The sequence below is a fragment of the Chiroxiphia lanceolata genome, chromosome 5 (genome assembly GCF_009829145.1).
Source record: "Chiroxiphia lanceolata isolate bChiLan1 chromosome 5, bChiLan1.pri, whole genome shotgun sequence".
NCBI lineage: Eukaryota > Metazoa > Chordata > Aves > Passeriformes > Pipridae > Chiroxiphia > Chiroxiphia lanceolata.
Window position 1 is genome coordinate 53,217,370 of NC_045641.1, and position 15,771 is coordinate 53,233,140.

The following is a 15,771-nucleotide window of genomic DNA, read 5'->3' on the forward strand; positions in this document are numbered from 1 at the left end:
GGCCCGCGGGAACCGAGGGGCTCCCGCCGCCGGCAGCCTCCGCCACTTTCTGCAGCCACACCGAGCTCGTGCAGAACACCCAGAGCGGTGCCCGAGTCGTGGAACGCCTGTAGCGATGGGGTTTTAGTTTTCCACGGCCTGGTGTGGGAGCACACTCGTAGGAATTGGGAAGAAACTCTTTACTGTAAGGGTGGTGAGGCACTGGAACAGGTTGCCCAGGAAAGTGGTGGATGCCCCATCTCTGGAACTGTTGAAGGTTGGATGGGGCTTTGAGCAGCCTGGTTTAGTGGAAGGTGTCCCTGCCTATGCCAGGGTGCTGGAATGATGACCTTTAAGGTCCCTTGCAACTCGAACTGTCCTGTGACCCCCATACACGGTGGTTAGTAAAGCACAGTGTTCTGTGACCTGCTCCTGGCCTAATACCCCGCCCTGCCCAAGCCGTGGCTGCAATCAACCAACACCCATACCCGGAAAATGAGGACATGTTAACAACCAGCACAAATCCTGCTCTAATGCTGCCACGCCTGATCCCATGGAACACACTCAAGTCCCAGGTATTGGTCTCATCTGACACTATGAACCTGAATGGAGGCAGCAGGGAAGAGGAATGCCCCAATGCTATCCATGGTACTCAATGGCTTGTCTCCCTTCAGAAAGAAGGGTCAAATGGCCGGGGTCTTTCAGCAATGATTAGGGTGACCTGTGCTGCTGCAAACAGTACAGCTTGCCTGCAAACTGAGTGAGCTTAGCAAGGATAGGGTTGGATGTGCTTTGCTGGGAAACACTAGATACGAGTAGTAACAACAGCTGCAGAAAACGGTGCATGCCAGAAATGAACGACAATACTCCAAATGTTAAAAAAAAATTATATTGTAAGTACAGTACAAAAAAAGTTTCTGTGTATAATTGTAATGTAATCGGGACCAAACAGCAAAGAAATAACAAAAATATAAAAACTGCTAAGTCTTGCGAAAGTTTTCCCTATAGTACCAAATACCACAAGATACAGATTATACAAAGTGTACAAATTTTAATAAAAATACAATACACCAGGGTTGTGTGTGTTTTTCACTCTTCAAGAGTTTTTCATTGTACAGACAACAAAGCTAAAGCTATCCCCTTCTGTTTCTTTGAGAGCAGATCTATCCCTTCACCACAATGCTCTCAACTGTAAAGGGCTGGAAAAAAGTTATTTTGTGCTGCTCCCAGCAGCAGATGGTTCTGTATGGGCTAGGATCCCTCCTGGGACCTTCCTAATTCTAGGCTCACTGGGATTTGTCATATGTTGCTAAAATGTGTGTTCTGGTCCAGTGGTCTGAGAATCTTTTGCCTTCTCCACTAACTGACTGAGAAAACCTCTCACTGCGCTGAGAAAAACTCTGTAAGAGAGAGACTACCTTGTACACAGGCACATCTGGGGAATACATAGTGAAGAGGTATTGGGAGAAAAACCCTCCTGCACACCCAAGGATTTAATTTACTTCTGATTTGGGGCTCAGCCAGAATGAGGGACAGTTCACTTTCAACTATCCTGAAAAACAGAAGCTAGACTTACTTGGATGTAAAAAATGGCTCTTCTGTAATTTTAAAACTTTCTTGTTACAGAGCTGAAAAGGTTTGAGTCAAACTATATTTCAGTTGTTCTACCTACTTTCACAAGATGGCCTGTTTTTACAAACACTTAGAATCTTCCTGGTGTTTTCCCACATATAGCTGATTCCTGCAGGAACAGGTGAGGCAAAGTTGATTCCTATTTTCCACACACTGTTGGCTGAGGGAGGGATTTTTGCTTTTAAATTATGTATATTTATATATACACACACACACACAGAGAAATATACAGGATAAATTAAAATCTGTTACAGATATCGGTAAAAGTTAAATACATGTGATATGAACACCACATAAACATACAAGACAGACAAAAGTCTAAACAGGAATCAAGTCTTCTTCTGCATCTCCTCTTCTAGAGGAGCAGAAAACCAAACTCCAAGTATGTGGCTGGAAGGAAGAGGAACCGGTCCAATCAACCCACATGTGCCTTACTCAGCTGTAGCTGCTTCAAACTGGTCAGCAGTCACTGCCTTGCAGCAGCACCACAGCTCTTTCAATAGTGCTGGTGAAAGGGATGGGGGGTGAGCAATCTCACAAAACAGGTGCAAGATGGGCAGAAGCAATCCAAGTTTTTCCCATCTGCTTCTGCACTCCTCTCCATCAAAGCAGGCTGACCGTGCCCTGGAAAAAGCCAGCAGGAGGTTCATTCTCTCAAGCAAATGCAGTTGGTTGATACATTGTGCTAATGATGATTTGGGTATGAGTCCACAAGAAAAAAATTAAACTTGTTGACATCTTCTACTTCACTTCAAATGCCAGCTACCAGACCAGCCAGCTGACACTGACAACTTTCAGTTATTATTGACTGAGGAGCGAGGGTTGGAGGAAGCGATCAAGAGGCAAAGACCTCTGTATCTTTAATCAGCTATCCAGCTTTCCCCTCAAGCAGTGGATTTTAAACTGAAAAAGAGTTACAAATAGGGCTGGTGAAGAATTCACTTCTATTCCTTGGTCCAAAATATATTACCATCTCTATCTGCCCATAGAATATCAGAATACTTTAGGCTGGCAGGGGTATCAGGAGGTCATCTGGTCCATCTCCCTGCTTAAAGAAAGTCCAGCTAGAGGAGGCTGCTCATTCAATTTTTGAAACCGTCAAGAATGGAGAGTCAAGAACCCCTCTGGGCCAACTGTTTCAATGACCTTTCTCATGGTGACAGCTTTCTTCTTTACATCGAGAAGTCCATTCTCTGCCTGCTTCCCCCACTAAAGGATCTGAAATTAAGGCAAGTATCTCAAAAGTGTTCTGAATTCTTCATACAAAGTACTTTCAGATTGGAGGACATTTCACCCACTGACACAAAAGGGTTTTCTCAGCTTAATTTCACAACTTTTCATAAAATAGAAGTCAAATAGTTACAATCCTATGTATATACTATACACATATAAAACTTTAAAAGCCTCCACATGGAGCCCTTCAGGAGCGCCGCGTAGTGCATATGTACACAAATCAGTTGCGCAGAGGTTGAGTACATCCCAGGATCCTTTCCCATCAAAGTCCAGGCATGATGTAGGCAATGTTGTCTAGTGTGTTTGACTGGGAAAAGAAATTCAGTATTTTTTTAGTGTCAGGCAATAACTCCAAATCCTTAAAAATTACACAGATGAGGGTAATAAGTGTATTCACTTGTCTAACAAGTTATCATATGATGGGACAACCAAATCTGCCTATTGATCCCTAGGCTTATTTTTGCATTTTTGGAAATGTAGGTTAACTAAACATAAAGGTAGCCTCAGTATTTTTAAGCACCTGGAAACACTGAAAATGCTCGAGGCTTTCCCCAAGTGACTTCCTCCTTATGGACTCCATACTCTTATCTCTGCAAGCCACAGTGACCACATCACATCAACCATAGAAAAAGCAGTGATGAAGGATTTGAGCAAGGTGATCAAAGTTGTATCATATAGAAAAAAATTACTTGACTTTACACTCATAAGTTCTCTATGAAATTCTGTAGTGTAAAAGTAAAGAGAAAAAGCCTTAAACGCACCCCAAAAAGGGTGTCAGATGGGAAAAAAAGTGCTCTTCAGTTTTTCTTGCAAAACATAATACAATTCTCAGAGTAAGAATCGTTCCATGCACCTCAGAAAAAAAGTCCCCAGCTCTATGTTTCTTCAAGTGCAGTATTTCAGTAAGCTCAAGCCTATGGCTGGATAGCCGAAGGCCTTAGAACACCACCTTTTAATTGGAGGAGCTAGATCTGCACCAGTTGTGATTCTAGAAGTTAACAATGCCACCTACTGCCCGAAAGATAAACTGCATTCTACACGCAACACAACTGCTGAATTTTATCCATTTTTGTTATGAATTCGACAGTAAAAATCAGAATTATTTATTTATTATCAACTCCTGAACACCAGTTTTCAGAATTGAAGGGTAGGTGCTTTAATTCACCTACAGCTCCACTGCTCCTAATAACAATAAGTTGATCACTTTTCCAGCAGACCCACCATTAGTCATGTGGTGTCATTGCACTTGGCAAGCAAGAAGGAAAAAAGCATATGATTTTTCCACGGCTTAGGATGGGAACATCCCACTGATTCAGCTTTTGTGCAGAGAGCCAGTTTGTGGGAGCTCACAGCCTAAGCTGTCAACTTTGTTCCTGTTGTTAACAGTCTGTTCTCAGAATGAATCAATGTTTAGGCTGCCCTATTATGACATGCCAATTCATAACCCAGTTTTGTTGTTCTCTCTGCCAGATTTGTTTTTAGTCTCTCAACTTTTGCAGACTGTATATTTTTGATCTTTGCTTCTATCCTTCACTGCTTTATTCATGTCTCCTGTTGGGGATATGACTCCCGATTCCTTTATGCTGCTGCCATCTGAATCTGTCACATCAGGCTACACAGATGCCACAAGCTGTTCCTAAATCAGGGCTCAATACTAAGTGTAATTTAAAGTGGAAAAGAACTTGTAGCTATGCAGTTCCTTAAAACAGGGACTATTTTTCTTTCCTCAGAGAAGGTTTCAGCCACATGTAAAAGACCCTACACCATCACACGGGGAATACTGAGATCACAAACTATTTTTTATGCTTTTAAAGGAAAAATAGCTTGTGTGATACAGAGCAGCTAGAAAGGGGGGGGTTATGTTTACAGAAAATCAAAACTTTGAAAAATACTGGTACATGTACTGGCACTTTTATTTGATTCACATGGATTGACTCATCACTAAAACAGAACCTACCCCCACTGCAATTAAGACTACAAATATTAGGTCAGTTGCCAGTGGTAGATAAAAAGTTACACAGTATCATACAATGGCAACATATAACCACAGGGAACTCACCAAAACGTGCCTCGGGCAGCCATTCAGCTCAGGCAGTTGTGTGGTCAGACATGCCAATGGGCCCAAAGCACAGATGATTGAATCTAGAAGTACTGACAAACTTCCTGAAACAGCCACCATTCCCTGGTAGTAAAGAAAAAAAATTGGACGGGGATGAGTAGTGGAACTGATGGTTTTCTCAACTGTATCAATCGTCATGCAGATACAGTATCTTCAGCTCCTCTAGTCCACTTTCATTATTTACACAGTAACAAAACTGTGCCTTGTGCTTCACAGGGAGACTGCTGGGTCAAAAAATTTAAGAATTCAGTAGGCAACATACTGATGCAAGAAAAAGGTAGGGAACAAAAGAAAAGGTCAGAAGGTTGTGAGTTGCATAAAACATTGAATTCCCCAAATTTTTGTAATGAACTCTGCTATTTCAGACCATCTATTTTGTTAACTACATGAGTCCTAATGACAAAAATTTTTGATTTATGAAGTTTAAAGAAATGCTATGTCTGTAACAAATGCTTTAGTCATTGATATACTTTCAGGAAGGGGAATTCTGTGCCTTCCTGTACTCTGGTTGTTCCTCTGAAAATTACCTCAGTCATCCCAAAAACAAAATGCTTGTTTTATCAGCAGTGAAATAAATGTTCTTGCAAGCACAGTGCGATGAGATGATCATGCTACCCATAAAATTCAGTGGTATTATTTGAGACAAATATGTGTTCTGCTTAGAGTCTGGGCTGAGTTCTGAAAGTGCATGTGTGTGTGTGCATTCATAGAATCACTATCATTTAACAGTAGGAAACCATTAAAATATGACATCTTCTATGTTACTAGGTAAGTTGAAACAATAGTAACCCCTGTCCAAAGCACTGGCAATATGATACTGCCAGAAAACTACCATAAACAGCAATGCATCAAAAAAACATGGCACACCACCTCCAGTTTCTCTTCTTAAATGAAAATCATTGGTTAAACATCTAAATTAAATAAAATAATCATCTCCCACAATCCAACGTGTAGATCACAGGACATCACGGTGACATTGCTGGTTACAGACTCACCTCTGTTTCCTGCAGTCTGTGTCCAATGAGGCTCAGGGATTCACCCAGCAGCTGTAAGTGTGCAGCTACATCAATAGGATCTGTCTCAGGGGCTTTGGCTGGTGAGGAAGGCACCACCACGGTGCTTGTGGGGGATTTCTTATGAGGGGAAATCACTCCCGTTGGAGAAGCTGGAAACGTGCAAATTAAAATTCTGTATTCATTTCTTTCACTGTTTTACTTACAAGCCTATTTACTTAGTAAAGTTCAAATCTCAAAGGCATGAGATGCTTAAAGAGTTCTGTGGACCCAATCCTGTGGTCTTTGGAGTCAAAGCTTTTTTTTCATATGTACAAAGCATCTACCTCAGCTGAATACAATTGGGGAGATTTGGTATCAGTGATGCCAAACCAAGAACAATCAATTTTCCTCTAGCAGAAAAATTAATCCCACTACAACTTCCTTTCTGCCTTTTCTTATTTTACATTTCAATCCCTATAGTGCTAAAAACACCACCGTTCTATGAATTAGGCAAGGAAATCTGTCTAATTCATCATTCTCGCTCTCACAAAAAAATTTATTTGAGTAGTATGGTGATTTAAACGTCAAACTTTGTGAGAAAGCTGATAGGGATGTGAAGCAGGTAAGGACGTTTGCTCCTTATTCCACTGGCAACACTATCTTCCCTGACCAAGAAAAACGATGAGGGCAAATAAAGTGCAACAATTACCTTTCATTTTTGGTGCACCATCTGAAGATGATGCCTTTCTCTTCACAGTAGTGGCCTCTGCTTTATTCTGTTTGTGTTGGAGATACTGAGCTTTCTGTTTCCAGATCTGTAGTTATCGTGGTAAGAAAAGAGAGATTCATAACATTAGGTAATTCTGCTACCTGATGCCAGGACCTGGAGGCAGAATGATGTTATGTAGCTAACGGGTGAAGCAATACCATGAGAAGGAAATGAAGGCTTTTATGTTTGCAAGGGCAAGGTTTCCATACTTTCCATCTTTACATACTTTGGGGACATAGGTAGCATATTTCAAGGTATGGTGGCAATGCTGCCAGCACATTCTGATCTAAGCACCTAGTTTACAGAAATCATTTTACAAAAACATCTCACACACACACCCACCAGTTTGTCCTTCTCAGGTAGCTGCTTCCACACTTCTGCCAGTTTTTTACTTAGCTCTCCAAAATCTGGCAGAAAGAAAGAAGAAAAATGTTTAAAACAAATTAGATAGTAAAATGAAGGAAAGAACATAGGAAACTTACAGGCCCATCCATACACATTTAAGAAGCAAGCCACTGCACAACTGGAACTCTCCACACAGTCCTGAAAATGAGTGCCAGTGTGCATTCCCATTACTGTTTAAAATCAAAAAAAAAAGCTGATACCAGGAATATGAAGTGACAATGTATTTGCAGGACAGTGACACAATAAAGGTAAGTCTCTAAGTAAAGAAAGAAAGAGCTAGCAATTTCTTTATCCAGACTCACAGCTTGGTTAAAATGTAATTATAATACAATCATAAAATCTTTTAGGAAGACATTTTTTACAGACATTTGGAATGGGTTGCCCAGGGAGGTGGTGGAGTCACCATCCCTGGAGGTTTTTAAGATAAGACTGGATGTGGCACTTAGTGCCATGGTCTAGTAACTATGGTGGTGTTGGATCAAGGGTTGGACTTGATGATCTCTGAGGTCGTTTCCAACCCAGCTGATTCTATGATTCTATGAAAATCCACTCCTGTCCCCTTTTCCACCTCTTACTCTAAGTTGGCAGATTCTTTGCATTCTGTCAAAAGTAAGGGGTTGGTCTGAAACAGAGATGATATGTTCTCCTAACTAATCCGACTGGTGTATAAACAAGAGAAGAGAAGGCTCAATTATTTTCTTACCTATTCCAGGGTGCTCAGACACAATAGTTGTACGATACTCCTTACAAAACACTTGATAGGCAGACATGTTTTTCTTCTTTGGCTAGTCAGAAGAAGAAAGGAAACAAAGATTTTTAATCCTGATGAGACCTTCTCCAATTTAATAAGAATTTGGCATTTATTGAAGACCTAAAGAAAAGTATGGCACTTAAATCAGGAACTTTAAAAAGCAGTGTTTTACATGTTCTGGCTGAATTTAGTGTTTATGAAAGCACAGGAATCAGCCAGAACTAGTGTTAGTACACGGCTTATCTTACAAAGTTCAACAGCAACCTGCTATTCTAATTTCAGGATCAACATACCACTCTGTTAATGTAGCTCAGTTTTAAAACTTAAAATAAAAACCACTATCTGTTATACTATTCACAGTACCTATTATAGATCTGTCAAAACAATTTGGTCCTCATGATAATATTTTGTTCCATTTCTTGCATCCTTAGAAAGTATTTCAAATTGGCAGGAAAACAGATCGTGTAAGTACATTGACAGCAGAGGTTTTGCAGTTGCCAAGCTATGATCAAGGAAAACTTCCCAAATAGAATAGGATAATGGCTGAACAGATTTGGGCTCTGTCTGCCCATTTCCTCATACAAAGCAACATTTCTCTATCTGAGCATGCAGAAACTGCTTTTGCACATTTATACACTTACACAGCTAGTTACATGCAAACTTGTTTGTATGTTAGTTACCATTTCTGCTACTCATTTCTTTACACAGTAACCATGGAAAACTGAATTTATAAGTACAGGACAAAACTGGGAACACGGTAGTCTATAAGAATTATAATTTAATTGAATACAGGAGTAAATGGGTAAATATCTTCACTTTTCATGTACAGGAACTGTGATGATGGACTAGATCACTAGTCAAAAGTCTGCCTGGCAATAGCTTGAACCAGTCATGTTACAAAATGATGCAGCTGTGCTTGATACCTGACCTGTACAAACCAAAATTAAGTATAACCTTTCCAGAGAACCTCTATCGGCTAAAGACTACCTGTGCCACAAACCCAAACCAACATATGTTCCTTTTGCTACAAACAGAAATCACAGTGGCTGACAGTTTTCCAAACACGCTTCAGTGAAACCATTGATAGTGGTATTAGTTATCCTTCTGTTTCAGTTTAACATGCCTTTGTAATGGAATGCCTAATCCACCATTACCCACCACCCAATTTCTCTTTTCCCTCCAATTTTTCCTTACTTTTTCTCTTTCTCTTTCCTTTTCCTTCTCTCTTTCCTTGTCTTTTTCTCTTTCTTTTTCCTTTTCTCTTTCCTTTTCCTTCTCTCTTTCCTTTTCTTTTTCTCTTTCCTTCTCTCTTTCCTTTTCTTTTTCTCTTTCTTTTTCTCTTTCTCTTTCCTTTTCTTTTTCCTTTTCCTTGTCTCTTTCCTTTTCCTTGTCTCTTTCCTTTTCTTTGTCTCTTTCCTTTTCTTTGTCTCTTTCCTTCTCCTTTTCCCATTTTTCAGCTTTGTCTTTCTCCTTGTCTTCTTTTTTCCTCCTTTTCTCACCTTGACCATCTGAGTGAAAAACAGCAGGAGGAGGTGGAGGAACAACATAGGGGGTACTGGGAGGTGGTGGTGACACCCTTACTTCTGCTACCGCCACAGGAGAATGCCCAGAACTCTTTTTAGACTTAGAGTGTTTCTTCTCTCTGTGTTTCTCCTTGTCCTTTTTTTTCTTACTTTTTTTTGATTTCTTCTTCTTCTTGATTTCCCGGTAGGAGTCATCTATCACTAGCTCTCCAGCCTCCAACTCTCCACCAGAAGAAGAACCAGATTCTGGTGGCGCTTCCATACCTGGAATCTCATACTCGCTTCCATGGCCCTCTGAATGGAGGGAGGTGTCAGCACCAAAACTCTCAGAAGGGGGATGCGAGTCAGAAGGTGGTTTGTGCTTCTTTCGGGATGACTTCAGGAAGCTCTGCAGTTCATGACCCAGCAGAAATGAGCCTTGCTCATCTCGAGCTGATTTCTTTGAAGATTTCTTTGCAGCTGCTGGTGTTGAAGAGTAGGATAAAGCATCATCATCTGCTGCACTACTTTTCTCTTTTGGTGAGAGGATGAGCTTCATCTTCAAGCCATCAGGTTCACGAAGAGTAAGTGTCTCTGTGTTCACATAGAGAGGTTTCATTTTTTTAGATTTGTGGGAGCTGCCATCGTCCACTGAGTGTTCCCCACTGCTCCCACTCAGCTTTTTCTTGGCGTGCTCCTTTCTGCTTTCAGAATGGCCAGAGGAAGAATGAGATGATTTTTCAGAGGTCCTCTTTGAAGACTTTGAGCTTGTGGCCAAAGGTGAGGTGATAGCCTTGAGTAAATCCATGGTTGGATCAGCTGAGGATGGGCTAGAAGCTGCTTTTTTCTTCTTCTTTGATGGTAGATCCAGAGGCGAAACACCTGAAAAAGATGAAGAGAAATGTACATCAAGATGACTCCCTTAAAGACAGCAAAGAAGGGAAGTGAGGATCCTGCAAGACAATTTACAGCTAACAGATTTACAGCCTGGCTTAAACAGAACATGTCTCAAGACTGTAGCCAGCTCAGCATGGTCTTACTGATACAATTCAGAGGCTGTAACACCCGAGCTGGTGTTAAAAAAATTTAAGGCAGGAAGACAGTAGGAAAGTTCCGGAAGTTTTGTCAAACTCCATTCTATTGTGAAGTAACTTATTTTGATAGAAATATATCTTACTGAGCCTGAAATTACAACTTGAGTGCAAGGTTTTCGTGCCATTTTTAGCTAATGTGAGACCAGTTAATTGAAAATATGAGCTTTTTCATTCTCTAGACAGATTCTGATGAAATTTCAACTTGGCTTTCTCCTTCTATTGTGCCAAAAATAAAATTCTAAACATGTTAAGCTTTTATGAGGTGAATTGTCATTTTCTGGCCAACTTACTGTGAGAATAACTGAGCAGAGAAGCATTTATTTTTCAATCTCATACATTTTATTTTTATAAATACAGAGAAAGTAATACTACCTGCAAGTATAATTATAGTTTGTAATGCAGTAGGATAAAAAGAAATGCAAATGCCAAATGGGAAGGCAAGGGTTAGAAAGCTACAGCTTGTCAATGAAAAGGGGGTGGAAGATCTCTACCCCCAACAATGGCAACTTGTTGAGCTAGACTCTGAAAATATAATTCCCTAATCTTCTGTTGTCGGGTGCTGATCAGCGTCAGGTTTCCGAATACTTGTTCTAGACAGGTTGACTCCCCATAAAATGCTAACCACAAAGCATCCTCTCCTCAAAGTCATGATCTGTTAGCCCCTTCCCTGCCTGATTACTATTTTACCTCTGTAGCAGAACTCATCGGAGGAGTGCTTTTTCTTCTTTTTGTGAGGTTCTGTCCCCGGAAAAAACTCACTGTCCTGGAATAAGAAGAAGAAAGTTGCTGACAAAAAAGAAGGAAATAATATGAGATTCACACGGACTATTAAATAGATAATAATTCATAGGAGATATCAAGAGTTATCTGTACTACTGTAACATCAAGGAACCCTAGACATGAGCCAGGATCATCATTCTGGGTGCTGAAAGGAAACATGCTCTGTCCCCAAGAGCACACAGTGTAGGTTTAAAGTAAAACAAAACTCAAGTTATGAGGAGGTGGGAGAATACAAAAAATGGTATTAATCAGGATTGGTTTCAGCACATCAGCCACCAGATCAGCATCAAACTTTCTGTAAGCATTGCAGCACAACAGGGCTTCAAGCAAATTGAAAGACAGATCTCTAGAGGGAGGTCCCCCCAAAGTGAGAGGAGCAATGCACAAGAAAACTTGAAAAAGCACATTCAAAAATGTTAAGAAATGGGCAGTGAAAGCTAGCTCTTGGAGATTAGCTGATGAGTTGATAAAAGACAAACATCTACCTCTTAATAAAGCTAAGAAATAACTAAGCATGCATACACTGTCAAGCCACGAAAATGAAGGTGAGCAGTTCATGTTTAATATGCTGAATAAGATAAAAGAACTGACAGGAGGTACGAAGAGATGACAACTAGAATGGGACAAAAATATGTCCTTAATATGTCATGTCCCCTAATTATTATTTGTGTCTTGACCAATTTATGATCCGAAACTGAAGCTCCTCTGCAGAATTCATCTGCATGGTGAAAGAATTTTAAATTAGAACTTGTTTTCTAGATTAAAAAAAATCACAAGGTAGTCACCTTTGAACTAACAGCAGAACTTTTAGCTCAAAGAGGAATGTTTTGCAGAAACTTAAGTTGCCACTATGTGATTTCAAAAGTTAAGGCCCCAAAGAGGTGAACAGGGCAAGTTCATATCTCTCAAGGGCTATTGTTTCAGGCTGTCTGCAGAATCAGGAAAACAACAGTGCATCAGTTAACATTATACCCATCCTTTCTTGGCTACTAATACAACCATAAATTCCAAATTATTTTTATGTGCGTAAGAAGTTATTCATGGAATCTCATGACTTGCAAGGTTCCATATCAAGACTAGGACAACATCCTGCTACCAGAAAAATCAGAATCAGTTGTAACTGGGATTGACCCCCTCCTTTTCCCCAGGAAAGTTACTGAACAATACAGGACATGATTAGCTGCTCTTGCTGCCTTCTACATGCATTTCTAAATTTAAAAAAAAAAAGAACAAGAAACCCATTCCATCACAAGCTTTACACACATCCTTACACCTTCAACTTTTCCTCTGAGGATTTCCTACCTGAGTTGCTACCTCGTCTTCCTCTTGCAGCAGATCTTTGTAAGAGCGCTTCTTCTCTCGCTGTATCCTGCTGGTTGCCAGCCCGTCATCAACACCTCGGTGACTCTCTAGGAACTCTATCGTTTATGGGAAATGGGAAAAAAGGATGAAATGAAATACTCCATTAAGGAATGACAGACGTGTGGACCACGCACAAAATAAGGGAACAGCAGATGTTGGCACTGAGTGATGCGCAAAACTCAACAAGCACAGGGGCCTAAAAGGGGCCTGTACTGTCTGACCACAGAGATGGGGCTCGGTGCTCTAACACTCTAACACAATCACTCCAGATTTAATTTGTAACCCTTGTATATTCCTTCCTAAAGACAAGTGGACCTAGAAATGTTACCATGACTAAACTTATCATTACTGCTGGTCCCCAGTTCCACTGACCTGGCAGGGAGAAGAAAGGCTGCAGTGGCAGAGTTTCCAATCAGGGTGTCTGCGCAAGAAAATACCACCCATTTTTCTCAAGTTCTAATCCCAGTACTTCACACCTGAAAGTCAAGGGCTTGGGATCCTCCAGTAACTTGGCCAGGTTAAATTTAAGAGCTCCACAGCACACTAGCTTCCATTCCCACTCTGACTGCATGGCCTGGCAAGGCTGCAGAGGGAGGGTACCCTTTTTTTTTTTTTGCAAATCTCTCTGAGATTATGAAGCAGTCATACCTTCTTTCTTCTTGGCGCCATCATAAGCCATGGTGGTCCGGCAGGAGCCTGTGAATGAGTTGCCACGTCTGGGCTCCTTCCCCCGTTCCCATCTATAGGAAAAGGTCTGAGAAACAGAGAATGAAAATAACTCTCCCATAAAGAAGAATCACTATGTAAATTGGGAAACTTTCTCTGAACAAAGCGAAGATTCTCTGGAAGACAGTGTGAAAGGAGTCTGCCTCTTGATGGGTTTTTGTTTATTATTCAGGCTTGACAGATTTTTTTTTTTAAAGTAAAATAGATGTTGTATTATTTTCAAGATAGAAAAAGACCACCTCTTCCTTATAAAATATCCAAATTACTTAAGTAATTTCTTTACAAAAATAGAAGAGGGTGAGAAGGCAACTGAATTTGATTTTTGTGACACACAAAACTGTACCCAAACTGTGTCAAAGCCATTTTTTGTCAGGAGCCACTGTAGCAAAGATTAGGATGTTTAAAAAGAGATTTCAAACCCTTGACTATCAGATAAAGTGAGGGAAAAGAAGGGATCAGGCAGAAATCATTACATTACAAAAACCAGTAATTTAAAATCATTTTAACTAAAGGATCACACGTTTTGTAGTAAAGGTGTGCATCCTTTTGATGTGTTTCCCAATGCTACCACTGCAGCCATTCTCAATGCCAGCCTGGGAGAGGGGATGGAAGAGAGCACTCCTTTTACTAGGCCTTCTCCAGCACCCTAACCTTTGCCAGCCCACAGGTTTCAAGCCTCCTCTATCTGAGTCGCCCTGTTCCACAGTTATTGGCATATAAAATGACACTACCATTATGGAATAGCCACACTCTGGATTTCTCAGAGCAAACAACTTTTGTTCTTCAGTCAGTGACCAGCTTAGCAAGAAAAGATCAATTTTCTGCTCGTAGGTGATTAAACCAATCACACCCAACTGACTCTGTGTGTTTGTACGTCAGTGCACACGTGTAAACACTCAACAACAAAGACCATGCAGCTTGTTCATTCCAGCTGTCACGGTAACTGTGCCACACTGAAGTTACACTGGAATGCTTGGGGAGCAGGGAATTTGTGCTTGTACATCCCTGCACACACCCCAATTTTACAGACAACTGGCTGATGTACAATGTACAACACATCCATTTCTATAGTGGTCACTCAAGTGATATAATAAAATCACAACTGAATCAAGCATGAGGGTACACAGGAAATGTTTCTGCTTAAATTCATAGGCATACACGTTATTTCTTCAGCTTTTGGGAAACCATCCATCACAAAATGTCAAGTCAGTATTCCAACCCCTATCCATTGCTGGTAGCAAGCACAGCAATTCTGCCAACACACAAGAGCACTGCACATGTATATGCACTAGAGCACTACACTTTGCAATAAAAAAAGGCATCTTGCTACTTGTGGGCTCAAGATCTTGAACCAGATGTTGTCAACATCTCGTGATGTTCATCTGTCAGACTTCCGTGGGAAGGCACACAATATTAAAGTGTTATGCTCAAGAGGGAAAGGGCCTAACACAGATACTGCTCAGCAAAACAAAGCCGGAGACAGTCATTCATGAATGGATGACCTCAAGAAACTGGGATTTCTTTGCAGCTACATGCATATCTTTTACTCTATTTTCAATCTTACCTGCATAGCAGGTACAAAGGTTGGTAGATACTGCTCAGAGGGGCTCACAACTCAGACCTCCCACCCAGCAAACACAAAACGTACCCTTAACTAGTTTCATCCTACAAATCCTAATTAGGTTCCCCTGCTTCGAATTCCTCGGTGTCAGCAATGACCGCACAGGCTCGGTGGGGAAGCTCTCCCTTCACGTCTCCCGTTCCTTAACGCACACGCCCGGGGGATCGCGACCCAGCCTTGCTGTCCTGCATCTTCGAGGCCCCGCACTTCGCTCCTGCCGCAGACAGACCGCGGGAAGCGGCCGCCTCGCCTCATTTCCCGCCGGCGTTCCCAGCTCCCAGCCGGGGCCGAGGGACAACCGGCACCGGCCCCTCCGCCGGCACCGGCCCAGCCGCGCATGCGCCCCAGCACCCCCCGGGCCGGTCCCCGCCGCCGCCTCCGTTCAAAGCGGGCTCGGCTGCCCCGCGCCCCCTCACCCGAGCACGCTCCAGCCTCGCGCCAGCCCGCGGCTCCGCTCGCTCTGCGGCAGGCCCGGGCGTGCTCCGGCCGCGGGGCGGCCTCACCGGCGACACGACCCGGCGGCGCCGAGCCGCGGGCTCAGGGTGGGCACGGTCTGCGGCCGCCTCACTCGGCCCCGCCGCTTCCCGCCGCGCCGCCACCCGCCGCCGCCATCTTGCACTGGGAGACAAGGGGCCACAGCCAGGGACGATCGGCCGAGCGCCGAGCGCCTCCAACGCGGCGCCCGCGGGGTGTGGGAGGGGGCGTGGCGTGGCCTTGCCGAGCGCATCGATGGCCGGGTGGGAGTCGCGCGTCCCCGGGGAGCCTGGGACACACCGGCGGGACACGCGCGGGGCACCTCAGCA

At 42.4% G+C, this 15,771-nt stretch overlaps 1 protein-coding gene across 5 annotated transcripts; it reads right to left on the reverse strand.

Annotated features, from left to right (window-relative positions):
- Positions 1 to 854: 854 nt before the first annotated feature.
- On the reverse strand, positions 855 to 15,540 carry HMGXB4 (HMG-box containing 4). 5 transcript variants are annotated; one of them, XM_032688582.1, is made up of 11 exons: positions 15,385 to 15,540; positions 13,270 to 13,375; positions 12,562 to 12,677; positions 11,167 to 11,242; positions 9,078 to 10,267; positions 7,836 to 7,917; positions 7,070 to 7,134; positions 6,668 to 6,773; positions 5,959 to 6,128; positions 4,904 to 5,026; positions 855 to 3,151 (listed from the first exon to the last, which is right to left on the reverse strand). In XM_032688582.1, the coding sequence occupies exons 2-11, from the start codon at positions 13,298 to 13,300 to the stop codon at positions 3,107 to 3,109; spliced, it is 2,004 nt and encodes a 667-aa protein (XP_032544473.1). In that variant the 5' UTR covers positions 13,301 to 13,375; positions 15,385 to 15,540; the 3' UTR covers positions 855 to 3,106. The 5 variants fall into 5 exon arrangements, with proteins under 5 accessions (XP_032544473.1, XP_032544472.1, XP_032544475.1 ...); XM_032688581.1 differs by lacking the exon at positions 15,385 to 15,540 and adding an exon at positions 14,996 to 15,298; XM_032688584.1 differs by lacking the exon at positions 13,270 to 13,375 and having other exon boundaries at positions 15,385 to 15,489.
- Positions 15,541 to 15,771: the final 231 nt, after the last annotated feature.

Bases quoted from the DNA above. Each gene is read 5' to 3' on its own strand.
- HMGXB4 (XM_032688579.1), bottom strand. From the start codon at position 13,408: ATGGGAGAGTTATTTTCATTCTCTGTTTCTCAGACCTTTTCCTATAGA. The intron at 12,678-13,269 runs GTATGACTGCTT...CATAAACGATAG, and splicing joins TGGCGCCAAGAAGAAAGAAG to AGTTCCTAGAGAGTCACCGA. The intron at 7,918-9,077 runs GTAAGGAAAAAT...TCTTCTGACTAG, and splicing joins AGGAAAGAGAAAGAGAAAAA to CCAAAGAAGAAAAACATGTC.